At 36.7% G+C, this 17,864-nt stretch overlaps 1 protein-coding gene across 4 annotated transcripts in view; it reads left to right on the forward strand.

Moving 5' to 3' along the window:
• PHF21A (PHD finger protein 21A) overlaps window positions 1-17,864 on the forward strand; it is a 138,723-nt gene that overhangs the window by 29,183 nt on the left and 91,676 nt on the right. For 2 of the 4 annotated variants that reach the window (XM_035902921.1, XM_009647595.2), the window contains exons 2-5: window positions 2,129-2,169; window positions 6,855-6,990; window positions 11,516-11,548; window positions 13,717-13,803. In XM_035902921.1, the coding sequence (XP_035758814.1) occupies window positions 6,937-6,990; window positions 11,516-11,548; window positions 13,717-13,803 (174 nt within the window). In that variant the 5' untranslated portion in view covers window positions 2,129-2,169; window positions 6,855-6,936. The remainder of the gene's footprint in view (window positions 1-2,128; window positions 2,170-6,854; window positions 6,991-11,515; window positions 11,549-13,716; window positions 13,804-17,864) is intronic. The other 2 variants (XM_009647598.2, XM_009647596.2) reach the window with 1 other exon arrangement.

Genomic DNA, 17,864 nt, shown 5'->3' on the forward strand with positions numbered 1-17,864 from the left:
AAATACTGTTCTTGCATGAGGGCAGAATTAAAGTATTTTGTATTTCCAAAGGCTTGACTTTCAAACATTAACCTGTTCTAAACACTTAAGAAAAAGCCTACAGAAGAGGATGCAAATTATTTCCATTCCCTGTCTAGGTCTTCTCTAAGTGACTTCTCCAAGGCAACACAGCAAATCACTCGGATAGTCACAATTAAACTCCTGGTGTTCCTAACTTTGTCCTCGGGAGCCCCTGGGTTCTCAGCCTGGGGTTGCAGCCTTTCAGAGTGGTTAAATGCAATCCGAAGGTTTGTAACTGCAGCTTTTTTCTGCACAGTTCAGTCTTGATGAAGCTAGGGTCCTGCTATGGAGGCGAGACTCTATGTAGGGGGGAAAAAGGAAGGAAGGAACGAACAGAGTTAATCATGCTGTTATTTTTAAAGGACAGTTTTCAGTTGATGTGTGTGTACTTGTGCTACAAGTAAATTGGTATTTTTCTCTTTAAAATAAAAATCATGCTCTTTGATTCTAAGACTGTATTTGCAGATGTGTAGTATCGACTGTTTTGTTTAGCTTTCTAGAGTCAGACATCTACAGCAGTGAGATTTTTCAAAATTATTTTTTATTAATAGCGTGGAGATATAGTCATAGTTGCTTGTTGGAGAGGGATGGTGCTTGCATGATGTGAAAGAGCTTCCTCTAAATTTTTGGACCAATGAAAGAACTGATTGGTAGCGGGAGGTGGAGGTGACAACTAAGGTTTTAATATCGAAGAAGAAACAACTAGAGTTTGAGAATCACACCTGTTTCTTCAGCGCCCCCATCAATGAGGGTATTTCAAATTCTGTAGCATCCAGAGCAAATGCATTTAACTTGAATATAGCCTCAAAACAGTGCGTACTCCCCAGTCCATAACCTACTGTGTTAGCAGTTGGGTGTTATTTAAACTGACCTGAAATTGCTTTAAAATTAATTGAACAACTTCTCTTCTGTAGGATGATGTTGTTCAAAATTCACAATAAAATTTGAGACTAAGAGAGCAATGATACTTACCGTCACTACCAGCAGTAGGCTTCCTGTTTTCTTTTCTGTTCTTGATGTTCATCAGCACCCTGGTTCTGCTGGCTAGTAAATGTAAACTCCTCCACTTGTGCTGGTCTCCACTGAGTGAGAGATGATTATGTGGCTTTCTATTGCTGTATCTATTTATAAGGCTGGGGCTTAAACTTCAGCTCTGCGATGACTTGTGTGCGGATAGAAACGTATCTGCTAAGATCTTGTTAGCTGTGGAGCTGAAGCTTAAAATAGGCTAATATTCTAGTATTTTACTAGAAAATTGGAGTATTTTGGAGGCTTTTTTTAGCATCAGGCAAAGTAATTGAGCAAATGAGTTATAGTTTATATTTTAGTTATCTCTTTAGGACTCTGACTCACGAGTTTTTTTTTATGATTCATATGATGATGATTTAAGAGGTACTACCTTGCTCCACTGCTAAATGTTGTTCTTCCCATGGTACAGGCAGTGTAATGGGCAGTGTATCTTCTCTGCCTCCACAGTTCATGACCTAGCATATTAGCTTAAACTGCCATTGATTTCAGTTTACACTGGTACTCTGGGATTTGAGCTCTAGTGACTGTGCTGACACACCACCTGCTCTACCATCTTTGTTGTGTTGGTATGACCTCTAGCAGAGGTGGTGGGCAAATGTCTGGAGTGGGTAACCTTGTCATATTTAGCTGTGGCAACTGACAGGGCTAGTGATTTAGATGTTAATAAGTGTGATGGAAAGGAGGTATTTCCCCCCTGGGGAGAGGGACGCAGGCTTTGCACAGAACTAAAAAAGCTTGTGCCTGTGACAGTAATAGTTTGTATTTTAATCCAGATTAGAATTGTAGGTCTTTGCCTGCCACGTCAAACAGATTTTCTTCCCAAGTGGTATTTTATAATTAGCTTCAGCATTTAAAAAAAATGCCAAAAATCAAATGCCCCAAACAAACAAATAAAAAAAAGACAAACAAAATAAACCCACCCCCAACCCCCCCGAATAACTCCCTCCCAACTTTCCAAATCTTTGAATTTTCTTTTTCTGTTTCAAACTGTAGTTAAGCTGTTTGTAATTATCTTTTTGTTGTTGTTTTTCTTTTACAGGAGGGGGTAGAGAGCTGAAGGGAATAACTTTCTCAAAACCGGTAAGTACTTCTTCCCAGGGCTAAGATGGTTTACCTAAGAATAGATGATACGAAGAGCTGGCATCCATTCCTGGAAAAGTTTGATGTTTACTGAAACTGAAATGCTATCTATTCTTATATTCAGAAATTAAATCTTAAAAAGTAAATGTTACTGATGGAAGCCCCAGTCCTATAAATAAAATCACTGTAGGGCTGAGATTTGGGCCCAAGCATCTGTAAGTACAGTGGACATTTAAATTCATCTACTCAAAACCAATAATGTTAATTTTTTTCTGTGTAATGTGAAAAACAAATTTATTTGAAGGGAGTTTTGGCACGGAAAGAATTCTGTCTAAAATTCTAGGTTATTCAGAGTCCTTCCATATACACAGAAGGCATTCATAGCTTTTGTATGGGTCCTACCTTTGTTTTTGTTTATATAGATTTCTATACTTATATGTATATATATACACACACATTTAGATATAGATTTCTATTTATATATATATACACATATATGTATTTCTATTTATATATATATACTCACATGTCTCATCAGCTGTTTCTAGTGTATTTTCCAAAATAGCCATCATTTAAATAGCTTTGTGATATTTCAGAGGTGCTGATGTGCATTGTATTTAATTGAGATAATATTAGAGAAATGCTAATGCACTTAAGTAGAGTTTAAGGTTTCATTCAGTCTCTGAATATTTATATGGTATATAAACATCTACTATCTTAACTGCAGTGCATTGTGGGGTACCTATCTGAGTACAAAATTTTAAGTCTTGAAGCAACTATGTAAGAAACAAGGGATTATTTATATCAGATGCATGCCAGCAAGAAATCGAATGGAAGGCTGCTGCCTCCAATAGTTGAAATCAGTCCAAGGAATGGCAAATTTACCTCTTGGTCTCAGTGCTCTTTCTAGCTGAGGCTTGGAAGTATGTCTGCATGCACAAGAGATGCATGTACTCCACAATCCTCTGCTTTCCATTTGAAAATCACTGATTCTAGCATTGAACAAGGCATTTGCATGTTTTCCTTTAAAAACTAATGGGATGAAGGATGTCTGTAGACCAACTCATCCATTCAATTTCAATCGCCTACAAGCTTTTTAATTAAAATAATTCTGCTGTCATAACAGTAAAGTGGAAAACACAGTATGTTTTATGATTAATCCAGGGATGGTTTTATACATCTTCGGATGTGGTATTCTAGGTAGTTTATAATGCTGCTGGGCTTAAGTTTTTAAATCTTCCCTTGAAGTTCAGTCTAAAAGAATAAAAGTTCAAAAATATTGAAGATTTTTGCACTCACAAGATGTGTGCCACTGCTTCCTTATGTAGCTCTGTACCTGCTTGCAAAGGAAATACTAGCAATATTTAACCAGCTGCCTGCCCTCATAGATCTTTCTAGACATTATTTTACAAAAAAAAGAAAAATACAGTCTGGGATTTGTTGGATGTAAGGAATGATCACTTTTTTTTTTAACATAGGGTAAGTGTTTAAGGTACCTCAGGGGAATTTTGGACAGGGATAACTTTGGATAGTTATTCCTGCTTGGGAAGGGGAGCTACAAGTGCACGTTCTAGAGTGTTTCAGTTCTAGGGGGATACAACTGAATAACAACCGCATATATTTCATATTCAGAAATCAGCACCAAATTTTTAAGTGAACATTTTATTTAATGTGTTCTCCCACCCCACCAACAATTTGGATGCTTAGAACACTTCAGAACTCTTCACTGTCCTTTGCCTGTTTCCTTGTCTCTAAAATGGTGGTGATGCATGCCTCAGCTGGGATGCTGTGCCAAATATATGGTATCTTCTTTGTAATTTAACAAATTTCTTGTAATTGCTTATCCTGGGTTGTTTGGTTTGTTTGGGTTTTTTTGTTTTGGTTTGGGTGTGGTTTTTTGTTGTGTGGGGGGTTTTTTGGTGGTTTTTTTGTTTGGCTTTTTTTAACTAAGGAGAACACTGGTGCTGCTAGCTGACAAATGCAGCAGCTGGCAGAGGTGGTTGCAAAAGATCATTCTTTACTGTGTGGCCTTTGCTGATGAAGCGGTGTTAGTTTCTCGTTCCTTACATATCAGACACTTACTTTTGAAGGGGAGCTTGTTTCCTATGTTTAAAATGTGCTTCAGTGTAACTTTGCCAGCAGAAGGTAACTGGAAGTAAATAATACTGCAAAGTGAGTTGCTCTGAAGCTATAGTGGGAATGCCTTTTCTTGGAAGCTTCAGTCTTAAGAACTGAAATTAATTCTTCAGGTTGTTATAGTATGGCACCTATTTCAAATTTATATATATTGAAGGAATAAATTTTAAGGAATCTTAAAATCTGCTAACTTCTTAAATTACAATGAAAGAAAAATGTGGCATTGTAACAAATATTTTGGGGTGGAACTGAATGGTATGTTACTAGAATTGTTTGGGTTTTTTACTTACTTGTCACAATATATATTCATCAATATGACAGTGAATTACATGTGTTCATGTCTATACCCCTGTAAACATGGCTAGGCTGAGCAACCACTTACTATCACTTTTTTCTTAAACCTCTTCAAAATTAATTTTGAAAAATCTTCTTAGCTGTTTGAGACATCCATTAAATTAAGTTGGATTAGTTTTTATGAACCATCAATACTACAATTTCTATCTGTCAAATTAAGTTGTGCATTAATAGTAGTTGCTCAATATTTTTTTTTTTTACAGAAGTATGTCATTTTTCCCATGAACTAGTACTGGACTTCACAGTCACATGTATATAAAAATTATGGATACTGTTTACCTTCTCAGTTGAGATAACTGCCTCTTCTGCTGTTTTGCACTTAACTTTAAAGTCAATGTGTAGTTACAGTGCAATGCTAGTTATTCATCATGAGTGTGTTCTCATTTGTAGAAGACACACTGAGAAACAAACCATGACCATATCTGCCTGTATCTTTACCCCAAAATTGAATTTCCAAGGCTTATGAAGGACTTTTTGCCTCTGCAGTGGGTTCCAGTTTTAATTAGCCAGTCTCCCACGTGGTTTTCTGAAACATGGTTTCTTTTGAAACTGCAATGGTAGGGACTTAATGTAGACTATAGTGGTTCTTGTCAGTGAGTGAAAGTAATAATCCGGGATTCTGTTTTCTCATTACTGTTTGTGGTAATGGAACAGGGAACTATATGTAATTTCCATGTATCCCTTGATGCAAATTACAATTTTATAGAGAGTAGTGCTGCAAAGGCAGCTGGTTTTGCTTGTATGTGTCACATGTGGGAGAGGCCCTTGCAGAAGGTCGCTTAATGTGTTGACTAGAAAGTCTGATCAGGCCTTTGTTATTTAAATAAGTAACTTTAAGCTAACAGTAGACAGCACTGACAAAGAATGAGTTTAAATATAATGCTTTTTAAACCCCTTTTATAGTCTTCTCTTTTGGCAATGTATTTCTGTTTGGAAAGAGAAACAATTAATTTAAATTAACAAAAGACAAGAGCCCCCCCCTCCTTTTCAGGAGTTCACAAACTTGTCCAGCACTTCAGTTTATTGTAGTGAGACAATGTTAAAATAAAATCCTCTAACTTATGGGAGTTATTCTCTTTTTACAGCCCACACGTCTAATCTAAACTGTCAGTATCCTTTTGAAAACAATGAAATCCCATTATGAAGGCCTCTGAGTTGGCTACAATACCTGTGCAGTAATTGTGAGCAATTTTCAAAAAATAAAAAAAAAAAAAAAAAGGAACTATTTTAACACTCCAGCAATTCTTTAATGTATGGTGTCTGGATGGAAAAGTGGCTGTAAAGATTGCTATATAATGTTTTCCAGTGGCTTTTATGTGTATGCATTTATAGATGTTTTTACACAGGTTCCATTGCGACTTGAGTGTATGGGGTAGAGACAGGAATCGTAATCCTGTTTCAGAAGCTGATACTTCTAACATATTTCTGAACAAAAATCTCTTGTCCAACTTTCAAGGCTTTTAGAAGTATGGCTGATGATGCTTTTCTGTTTCAGAGGTTGGGGCAATTAATTTGTTTGTATACAAGTGAAGATGGTAAACTCATACTCACGCTCTACAAGTAGAATTCCATGATTAAAAGGATTTTAAAATTAATGGGTTTGAAAAAGTCTTGTGCTGCTTTATATCAATCTTACGTTCCTTCAAAATAGGTTTCAACTGAAATCACTAACTCAGCACAAACTTTAGGCAGTGGGTCATTAATATATTAATGTTGTTCTGTCAAATTGCATGCAGACTATCCCATCTAAGAGTAGCTCTGTAGTATCATGGAAGTATGTTAATGCAGTATGTTCTGTTCAACAATTTATTGCTGTTTGGGTTGCAGAATTTTAGTCTCCAGAATATTTTCTCATCTACGCAGATTTTTAAAATATTCTTGGTAGTTAAATTTTCTAATTTAATATGCAACTGCAATAGGATATTGGTAGGAAATAGCTGCCTGCAAACTAAGATAAGGGACAAGTATGTCAACTTTGGGATATGTAGGAAGTAACAAATTTGGCTGAACGACTCCAAGGCAAGCATTTTGTACAGCCTGTAGATTTGTGTTTGAAAGATTGTTTGTATTTAGGCCAGAAAGCTGCCATTGAATATAGTTCACTACTGAATTCCTGCTTTGTTATAATCTCCTTTTTTTCCAAATTGACTTCTCTCCTTCACTAACCAAACCAAAACCTATATTTTTTTCTATAGCACTTGTGTTGAAGAGGAAACCACAAACTAAAGGCACTGGAATCAGCAAAGACGCTTCTAGAGAAAGTGGAGAAGGTAGAGAATGGAGCTGCAGACTCTACAGGAGGCTCTGAAAGTGGAAATTCAGGTTCACCAGGTAATCTTTCTTGCTTTATACTTTCAAGTAATAGCAGCATTAGTATTGCTGATAGTATTACTACTAATGGTAGCATTAAGTAATAGCACTACAACTTAGTAATAATTGTTTCATAAGCTTGAAACTACTTTAGAATTTTATATTCTGCATTTTGACCCCAACACCTGTTGTTTTTTAGCAAATGTGAAAAATCTACATATCAGGCTGTGGGTGGGGATTTTTTTTTTTAATATATTTTGTAGCAGTGATAAAAACATTCTGAAAACTCTATGTTCAGCAACTTCTGTCTGGAAGGTTTTTCTAGTGTTCTGAAGCCAACTTCAGTATTCAGTTGGCAATGGAAGAATGTGGCGGAGGAACTTTCAAGCAAAATGTGCATAGTGCTGCATAGTTTCATTTGGTGTTTGTCCTCTGGAGTGTCTTCTACATTAGTACCTTCTAAACTTGTAATTGCATAGTTTTGCTAACCAAAACATTGTAGTGCTTGGGCTCAGAAATTTTTACGTGTTGGGTCACGTAGCCTGTCCAATACTATATAGCAGTAGAGTTGCAGTTTGCCTTTTCATTACAATACAAATGAGAAATATTAAAAAAATAATATTAAACCTAATTTAGCAAATGTAAGAGGACATATGCATAATAATTCTTGGAACAAAATTGTTTCAGCCATAAACGCAGAGGAGCTGCCAACTTTAAATGTTAAATTTATCAATGAGACCTTTTCTAAAGACAGTTCTCCAAGTATTTCTGTTGGATATCTGAAACTCACAACAGTTACACAGTGTGTAAAAGAAATATATGATAGGTTATACTGATCAGTGTAACCCATCATACACAGTTTGGAAAATATTTCCAAATTACCTGGTAACTTGTCTAAACAAGTGTTCAAGAGGACTCATTCAGTAGTTGCTGCAATGATGAGCATAGTGCAAAAACTTGAGTGGGTGGATTGGTAAAATGAAGCTGTTTGCTTTAACAAAATAAAACTTTCAGCTAGGGAGAAAAATTTGAAAAAGCTAAAGATTAATTTCCAGAACTACAGACAAGGATTTTGCTCTCTTCAGAAACTCCAAGGCCCTTGCATTCAAAACTTCAATGAAGTTTTGTTATGGGGGTAAGGAAATTGAGGGATTGCCCATGGCATTTTGCTGCAGGCATTAAAATGTTTAAGGCCAGTAAGTTGTTTTGTTTGTTTTTGTTTTTTTCCCAAGTATTATCTGCTGTATGGTGATCAGAACACTAATCATACTTGTGTTTGTATAAGAGCATTTACCTCTTCTGTATAACTTCATTCCCCTTTATGACCAAGCTTACCAAAAATTTTAAGACTGCAAATTTTGAATAATCTTTAGCATCTGTTCATAATGATGATGATGAACAGGGATAAAGACTGGAAAATGTCCAGAAAGATTTTTTTTTTTTTTAACAGCTTCAAGGTTTTTTGACCCTGTTTGCTTTAGCTTTGCCCAATCCTCATTAAAAGTGAGCTCTGTACTGAAATCAACTTTAATTAAATTTGGGTTTAGTTGGTGACAAGCCATTACATCAGAAGGTTGTCTTTTTTTCTTCAGGATACTTTATATTCCCATAATTAAGGCTAAGAACAAGTCTAAATGTTTACAATGGAAAATAACACTTTGCAGCAACGTGTGTTAGGTGCTTCAGTAAACTTTTCTTGAACTGTGCATGAGTGGTTACTGCTGTGCTTGTCAAATGGCCACTGATAGAAATGAAACTGGTTTTGGCCTAAAAAAGGAAATGTTCAAATGAAATGCTTGAACTGTATTGTATCTTTTGAATTTTATAACTTAAAGAGGCAATATATTGTATCTCTTTTGGCAGTGATCAGGATTTGTGGAGAACTGTCTCACCATCTTTTACTTATCTAGTATTTCCTTTTCCAAGGGCTCTCTAAAAAAGTATGCCAACACTCATACAGTCATAGTTTGTTGTCCCCTTGTAAGTGGTAGAGGGGTGTCTGTGATGAGAGAGTTCAGCTATGCACTGTGGGCAAAGCCACCCAGCCTCCTGATGTAGCGTGTTGCCTGTGACTGCTTACATAGCCACAGAAAGTGATGCTCAGTATGACTATATTTCTGTTTGTAGAGTAGTTCCTTGTTTCCTGCCTATTCTAGTTCACCTCCAGAACTGCCTGAAGCTTTGAAGCTGCTGCATTGGCAAAGTGTATCTTAAGCTACCAGTAAGGACCCAAAGGAGGTATTTAGTTGTTTAGAAAAAGCCACTTTTTTTGTTTTGCTTCCATAACTGAAGTCTGACTAGGTCACTTGCTATACCAGAGTACAACTTGAATATTTAATTATCATCCACGTCAAAGCTGTATTGCTTGTCCTGAGAAGAGATGCATCAAATCAAACAAGTAGTTATTAAGATTATTTGAAACAGTCTGTGCTTTGTTGTTTTGATCACAAGAGGTGTTAAAAGAATTATATTTAGCTATTCTCACAGAAGGGTTGGGCTTCACGGATGACTCCTAAAAAACCTAAATCATCCTTTTCCTTCTCTCATTTTGTAGCAACAAGATCAGTAGGTCCTTAAATTTAGCTTGGATTTGGGTTCAGTGCAAAAGAACATTTTCTCTTTCTTATGATTGGATGACCCAGTATTGTGTGATCCATAAATTTAGCAATACTTTATGAACAGTTTACAGTCATTGACTGTATTGTCTTATGACTGAGTCTGTGCAAACACTCTGTATAAAAACTAAAATATTTGTTGCTTGTCAAACTCTGATGTGGCAGAAAGCACCGAGGAATATTAAGCTAAGCCTGTAAGCAAAGGGGTAGGTAGCATTGCGCCTTAGCTCCCGTGACACTGAATGGCAGCATGATGAAACAATAATACTGAGTGTAGATAAATGCCAAGTGATGCACTTTGGAAAAACAGTCCTGGTTTTACATCTGCAATCGCAGGCTGTGAATTAGCTATTAGCACGGCGGAAGGAGCTCTTGCAGTACAGATTACTTGAGTGTTGCATGCAGTTTTAAACTTTGTCTCCAGATGATAGAGACAAACTAGAGAAGTACAGGGAAAAGTGCTAAGAGTGAACAAAGCAATGGAATGATTCATGCATGAGGAGACTTTCAATCTGAACAAGCGATGGCTGATGGGGGAATACGTGGTGTGGAAAAAATGTGGGAAGAAGATGAATAGAGAAACAGTCATAGAATATCTCAAGTTGGAAGGGACCCATAACGATTATGGCGTCCAACTTCCAACTGCTCTTGACTTGAGTCAAGACTGGTTTTCCATAATCTTATTTGCCCCTCATGCTTGTGTTATCAGGAGGCAGAATCAAAAGGAAAAGGAGGTCCTCTTATGTAAGAGTCCTGCAGTTTAACTTTGGAACTTACTGTCAGTTAAGTGAAAGTATGTTGGTAGCTATTAAATCTAAGATATAATCATTGAAAACATCAGAGATGTAAATTTCTGGAAGATGGGAGATAACATTCTATGCTTGTCCAGCTGATGCCTCTGTTTGCTATTGGCTAGTACTAGAAAGAAAACGCAGCAGGTAAACCTGTGGTCTGCTGCAGAGTTATCTTTGTGTTATGCTTTTTTTTTAATACTATTTTTAGGATGTGAAATGAAATAAACTTTTAAAGAAAATTAGTTGACAAAGTCTGAATTCTTTAAGTGCTGTCAGCACAGGTGGAATGAAACATATATTTTTCTCACTTGCATTGTCCTTCTGTTTCTCACTTTTTTCCCCCAATTCTGATGAGTAAATGGGGAAGAAAGTACAGACTTTAGATTGTTCTTTGCATGTGTGGAAGGGACATGGCAATGTGATGAATAAATGTGGCTGTAACCAAGAAAGAAATTGGGAATTTTTGGTTTACATTGCCTCTTCGTTCTGGGCTCTGGTTTTCTTCAGTGACAGCCTGGTAACTTTTTCCTTGCTTAGCAATAGACAGCATTCTCCTGCAGCTGCCTGAAGGAAGCGAAGGAGGAAGAATAGTGAATGGTAACCATCTGTCTGCTTTCCCTTGGATGTGGAGGGCATCTCTTCTACAATGATCTCAATCTCTCTCTGAAGGAGAAAAGTGGCAAAGATACTTCTGAACATGGGTCTTCCATGTGGCACCAGCCAAGCCAACACACAGGCGGACCCTTAGTACTTGAAACGTTCTGCTCTCGAATGTACAAACAGCTTTTGTGCCCGCAGCGGTTATCTGTGATTTGTGTTTCTTGTGACTGCAAGCAAAGAAGGCAGCAGTTCTAGAGGAGACACAGCTATTGGATTATCTTACCCAGCTGGCTTAAATTGTCCTTAAAAGGCATCACTTGTTCAAGAGCTGTTTAGGAGGAAAAGTGGTGGCTTAGTGTGGTATTTTTACTATATTAATAAGAATGGGTTTGGAAATTATATAATACCATATAGCATTTCGATAGCAAGGCCTGGAATAAACTGAATATTTTGCTTCAAAAATGTTGAATTTTACACTGTTCAACAAGATCCGTAATGAAAATTTCATTGTATTGTTGCATCTTTTTTTCTTTCTAGAAATTGGTTGCCCAAATGAAGCAAGATCCACAGGTAACTATTTTATATTGCATTATTTACCCTTAAAAATAGAAGAAACAACAGTGCATGAAGCTTGAGAATATTCGATATTTCTTAATCATGTTCTTCCTTGCTAACACAATATTTAGAAGAAAACTGTTATGAACAGGTCTTTAAAAATGACTGTTAGATAGTTTAAAACAAAGCCAAAACTTTTGCCTTTATGAAGCCTTTTGCCTCACATTCTTAATAGTTTAAATCAAGCGACTCTTGCAGGGTATGGTGCAGTTCAAACCTACAGTAAATTTGTGATTCTATTAGAAGCTGCTCTTTATAAAATCTACCATTACTAGAATTCACTTTTTTCTTTTTTTTGAGTATCAGAAGGTTCACAGTTGTACAAGAAGAGATAGGATGTTTTATCCAAATAAAGCATGCAGCTTAAGGCTGTGTTCAGATTGCTTGTCTTGTGTATCCAACTTTGGCACTGTAGTGTCCAAAGAGAGGGCACTTGGCCTTGGGATGTTTCAGAGCTACTGAAGTTGGATAACTAGACTCCTCTTGTAGACAGCAGAAGTCATCCCTTTTCCAATGACTGTGTAAAGAGACTTGCTTGTCTTGTACAGCAATTGAGCACTCCAGCATGCTGAATGGGGAGTTCCGTGGAGTTCTCTAATCAGTCCAAAATGAGTAGGGGGATAAAGGCAGCTCATCTGAGGCTTGCTGTTAAGTGCTTCTATCCCCATACAATACTAAATGCCCCGTAACTTTCTGAGCATATATTTTTCTGAGCTCAGTGGTGTGGGAAGAGTTTTTTTGTAACAGTCAAGTAGTTAGACCCCCTGACAGGGAGGGATGAGCAGGGAATAGGGTGGTACTGGAAAATCTCCTTTCTAGAACTTCCTTATTCTGATGGGATTTGGGTAAGGTCTGCTACTCTTACTTGCTGAGCAAGTCTGCTAATGATTACCCTGCAGAGCCATTCGCTTTCCGTTCATATCTGCTGAAAGCCAGGTCATGCTGCAAGCAACCATGCAAAGTTCCTGGAGCCAGGAAGAATAAATCTGGTCCCTTTCGATGCTCTTAATGCATTTTTGTCCCAGATTATTAAGTGGAATCTAGAAGAAGAGAGGATGACTGCTCAATATCTGGTTTTGCTAGAATTGTGTGTATTTGGAGAAGACTATCTACAAGCTGAGATTGTAATGCATTTCAAAATTGTGTGGAGGAATGTAAAAACAGGGAAGCTGTCCTGAGCATGAAGTTCCTGTAACAATATTAGTCCTATGTTTTAATATTTCCATGTAGCACAGCAGACATGCGTTATCTAGTGTAAAGAGTTTACAACATAAATGAGAATAAAAGAGCGGAAAAAGAGAAAAATACAGGGAAGCTCACTTCCCTGTCACGTTTCTGCAGAGCTTCACAGACTTTAAACTGAGGACAGATTTTATTTTATTTATTTTAGTAGGAAAGAAATAGTCCTGGTAAAAAATTGTTTTCTGACTGCATCTTTATAATGATGCTTACGGCTTTCAAATCTTAAACTTAAGAAAGTGCTATTGTAAGCAAAGTGCTGATATGAATGATGTGCTAAGGCAAATATAATCCTGTTAAATACAGTCTAAGGCATAAATGCACATGAATATGAAGGCTTAGATATGTTTGCCTTCATTTGACGTGTGTCAATTAAGATTTAGTAGATATGTTCGCTGATGCTCCAGTCAAATATACAATAATGTCTTTTCATAAGTAGCATAGGTGAGAATACTTTAGGTAACATAGCATAGCATACTGTTGTATACAATATGATACTATTGTATAGCATACTATTGTGTGCAATGTGATACTATTGTATTGCATATTAACAAACATTTCTTGTTTAATTTGTAAGCTTGATGAAATGTACCAATGTGCTTTATAATGCAGTAAGCACTAATGGATGTTTAAATGAAATCTCCACTCCAAACTGCATTGCCTCTCTGAGTGCTAGAAAAGCCCTCTGATTATTGTTGCACTCGGTGACTTAAGTAAGGCTTTGTTGAGCCTCTTTAATTTTATTGTCTGTACATCCAGAGGTACTGCATTTGTAGTACACCATGCAAAAAAAACCCCAAAACCTAAAAACCAAACCAACAACAACAAAAAAACCACCTTCCTGCTACTACTCTGTGTTAACAAATGGAATATCTTTCTCACAGATATTTTTTCTTTCTAATCAGAATGCTGATTTGAAGAAACAGCTTCATGAACTTCAAGCCAAAATCACAGCTCTGAGTGAGAAACAGGTAGGGAAACATAGCTGTATTTTTAACACCCTCTTCTAAGATACCTCCTTTCCCAGCTTCTAAGAGAGCTGCTAAATTTTTAAGTGCAAAAATAAGTGTGGGCAACCAGACACTTTTGATTTTTATTTGATTTCTCAGCAAAAGATAGGATGAGTTATTGTGAGTCGATCAAACAAGCAACTAGTGTAATCAGTGGAAGCTACAGCAATTTTTCTTGTGTTGAAACTAATGTTTTATATTAAGGGAGATGGGAAAATGAATGAATTTTGTCACTTCCTTTATTATTATCTTGAAACTTATTCTAAACCAGATCATTCTGGTTTAGGCAGATCTTTAGATTTCGTCTTAGCTGGTCCGCACTGTGTGTCTGGATGAGTATGCTGGAATTTTTCTTCATGTCTAGACCAACTAAATTCATGTCAGTTATGGGTACCTAACAGACAATCTGGAAATTAGTTGTGCATTTTTACCATGATAAATTACACCACAGTTGTGTTACATTTGTCATTTGGCAGGAATTCTCTTTGACAGGTCTAAAGTATGAGTAATAATTACAACTGAATGCTTAATAGAAAGACTATGGATACTTGAAGGTGCATCTTCTGGGTAACTAGCAGAAAATGGGGAGATCTTCAAAACTTGTTCTCATTTATGTTTTTAAAAAAACAAAACCGCAACACACTCAGAAAAATCTCATACACAAACACACCCCCCCCACACCCCCTCCTGCCAAAAATCTAAACTGACTTAAGCAGTCCCCTAATTGTATTGCTATTGTATCAATAATAGAATGAAATTAGGTCTACAGATAGCACCTTTGCAGAGGGGAAACGTTTTGGAATGACTGCATAGGTGAGAATATAGTTATGCATCACCATGACATCTAGATACCTGCATTCACCTATTGTTATTTGCGTGTGTGTTCTTTTTTGATAACTACCTTTCCCAAGAAAGTGGGCAGACAGTGATTAACATTTATCTAGGAAATGTGTTTACTAAAAAATTATAGTATGTTTTAGTAGTGGAACAGTGAGTCTAGGAAGGAACATGTAAGGATAATAAAGAAAATGATTTTTTAATGAGAATACTAATTCAACAAAAACTGAGGTTTTGCTGATGTGGTGGCATGCCTCTCTTGAAGATGATTTATTCTCTAAAACCAGCATGAGCCTCTGCATGTAGCTATGTCTCGCAGCAAGCAGCTTCAGAATTCTCTGTTAAGCTCTGGAGGCCCATGGTAATTTCAAAATTAGCTTGCCTTGATGCCGCGAAGCAAGTCATATTGACTTCTAGTTCGCATGATCAGCAGGGACAGGCAGTGGGATAGCAAGTGGAAGGTAAGAAAGAAGTAAGTACATCTTACTGTAGCTTTTAAACTTGGATTCATAACTCTTTGAAGTTATGTTAGAGTGGTCTACACTAACATGTATTTTAAATTACCTGTCACCTGAAATGCAGCTATATCTTTTCTAATGAAAATTACAGTACTAAAGCGCACTTGTTCATGGGATGAACATGGGCTAAGTTTCCAAAAGGCTTTGAAAAACAAGGTTTTGACTTCGCTTCCACCACACAACAAATCCAGTCAATATGAAGTCACAGTCTAGTTTCCTTCTTTGTATTTTTATGGTTTTGATTATCAGTAGAACAGTGAACTTCTCTATGATTGTTGATGTTTAAGTATTTTGTTACGTCTACCACTGGACCACAGAGCCACCTGTGTCCCAGATGATAGTGCTGTTAAAGTAGTATGGCTGCTAAAATGCCATGGTCATGGTAAATACGAGGTCTAGAAAAAAAAAACCTTACAGCTTCCCAATGCAGCGAAATGCTCGCTCCCTCTTGTTTGTAGGAATCTGTTGTATAGACATCTGTGACTTAGCAATGCAGAGTTGAGCAGCATTTTAGAGACTACAACAAAGCCACTTTCATTTCTCTTCAGGAAAAATAATTATTATCAAATGTTTTATGGGGAGAATATTATCCACCAATTAAATTTTCACACAGCGTGGAGAAATGTGCAGTTTTGCATAGTAAATAAATGCTTTAAGTTACACAGTGCATGGCTTAAGGAGGAGAGCAATGTGTTACCGGGCTCTAAACAAGAGTACAGATAAGTAGTTTTGATGTCTGAGGTCAGAGGAATAAACTTTGAGGGCCTGATTCCACTGTGCACAGTTACGGGAAGCACAATTGTCACCGTTTGATAAGCTTTTAATGAAATGTGAAAAACTGCCTGTGTGGTGTCCCCACTCAGAGACAGTGGTGTGGAGCCGAGACCCTGGTGTGGAGAGAGGCAGACTACTGAAATGTTTCTGGCTTCTGCAATACTATGTCAGCCTTATATACTATTTTTCTTTGCTCTCTTATTTAGTGAAGTTGCATGAAGACTTGTGCAAGAACCAAGCCAGTGGTAGGTTAGCTAAAAGCTTTTAGTTGCTTTAGGACTTCTCTCCATTTCTTAAGCATTGTGAGAGTAGTGCCGACACTTGCTGCCAGTCGCTGCAGTGATTCACAGTGGCTTAGGTTTCTTGCTGAGAATTAATAATGACAGCTCTGTTCAGAAGTTTGTGAAATTGAAGAGATCTGGCAAAGTACAAAAAGCAAGCAAGTAGGTTGTGCAGCGTGTAGGCTTAAACCTAAAGAAATTTGTTATCTGATGCAGGGTTAAACTGTTCAGCATAAGGCATGCCATATATTCCTATGTTTTTTGAAAATGTGAAAGAGGTGGAAATAAGTGCTTTGATTTGTTTCACCTGAGAGGTGATGAGCAATGTATGCTGATCATGTTATCAATGGAAGAAAAACTTCATGAAGAGGAAAAAAAACTTATTTGAAAATAATTTACATTTAAAGGGCAGTAAACATGAATCCTTCTGACAATTATTTTTGTCTGCTAGTCTATTCTTGTTATTACCACAGAGTTCTAAACTGTGCTTACCTTATTTTTCTAATCTGGAGGCAATAAGGTGAATTCAGTTTAACAGTCTTGTTCCTCAGCTATAAATGTGAGTGGTGCAGCTTGGAAACCCTAAATTTTTTTTAAAATCATTTCCTCCTTCTTCCCTACTTCTCTCTTTATTGAAGAGAAGTCAAGAGTAACTTCTTACAAAACAGTCTTAATTGCCAAATCTAAGCATGGGTTGTAAATATGAATTCCGTTGCTGTGTAGTGCTGCTTTTTATTTATTGCATTTTCACATTTTTGTAAGAAAGAAATACTTAGCACTCTTTACCTTCCCTTTGTATTCTATGATAGTATCTTCCTTTGGCATTCTGTTTTGTAGACTTTTACCCACAATTACCTATCACTACTCAGCTTTTGTTTGGGTTAAATATACTCCTTACAGTAAAAAACATAAAGAATGTATTCTTAATTTTTTCCATGAGGAAGTTTACCAGTGTTTATTTTTTTTTTTTACTTTGGGGAGGTGGGGTGTTACCAGTGGCACTAGTGAAAGACTGAGGTAGAGCAGGGCTAACATAAAGGAGCAGGAGGGATGTAATCTTGAAGTAACATCTTTTTTTTTTCTGCTTTTTTCCCTCCATAGTTAATTAAAAAACTATAATACGATCTTGCAGATAAACCATCGAGTGAGTATGTATCATAATAGTACTTTTTTCCAGTGACAAGGAAGAGGTCATGTTTATTTGACTAAAGAAATGTAAAGAAAGAATTGGGCAGCATATAAATGCTTTTTACTAATATCATGTCAAATACAGGGGATTTTCTATATCTGTCCCTATCACAATTTCTTGGAAAAGGTGGAGCAAGCTTCTGTCTGAAATGTGGAAGAAATCTTACAGGAATAGTCTTTTGACTTTATGGTAAAAAGGTGATGGTGATAAGCATACACTAAAGAAATTGCATGGCTCTTTTCCCTATTCGAAAATAAAATTAAAATGGCTCTTACTGTAGTTGCAGTTAAGTTCGTTGAATCTTCAAGCAAACAGTCTTGTGAAAACTAGGTTTTTATTCTAATGCATTTGCTCTTGACATGGAAAGAATAAAGTGGATCCCTTTGTTACTTTGATTTCTGAAGAGCTGTATACAATTGTAGG

The sequence above is a fragment of the Egretta garzetta genome, unplaced genomic scaffold (assembly GCF_000687185.1).
Source record: "Egretta garzetta isolate BGI_Z169 unplaced genomic scaffold, ASM68718v1 scaffold329, whole genome shotgun sequence".
NCBI lineage: Eukaryota > Metazoa > Chordata > Aves > Pelecaniformes > Ardeidae > Egretta > Egretta garzetta.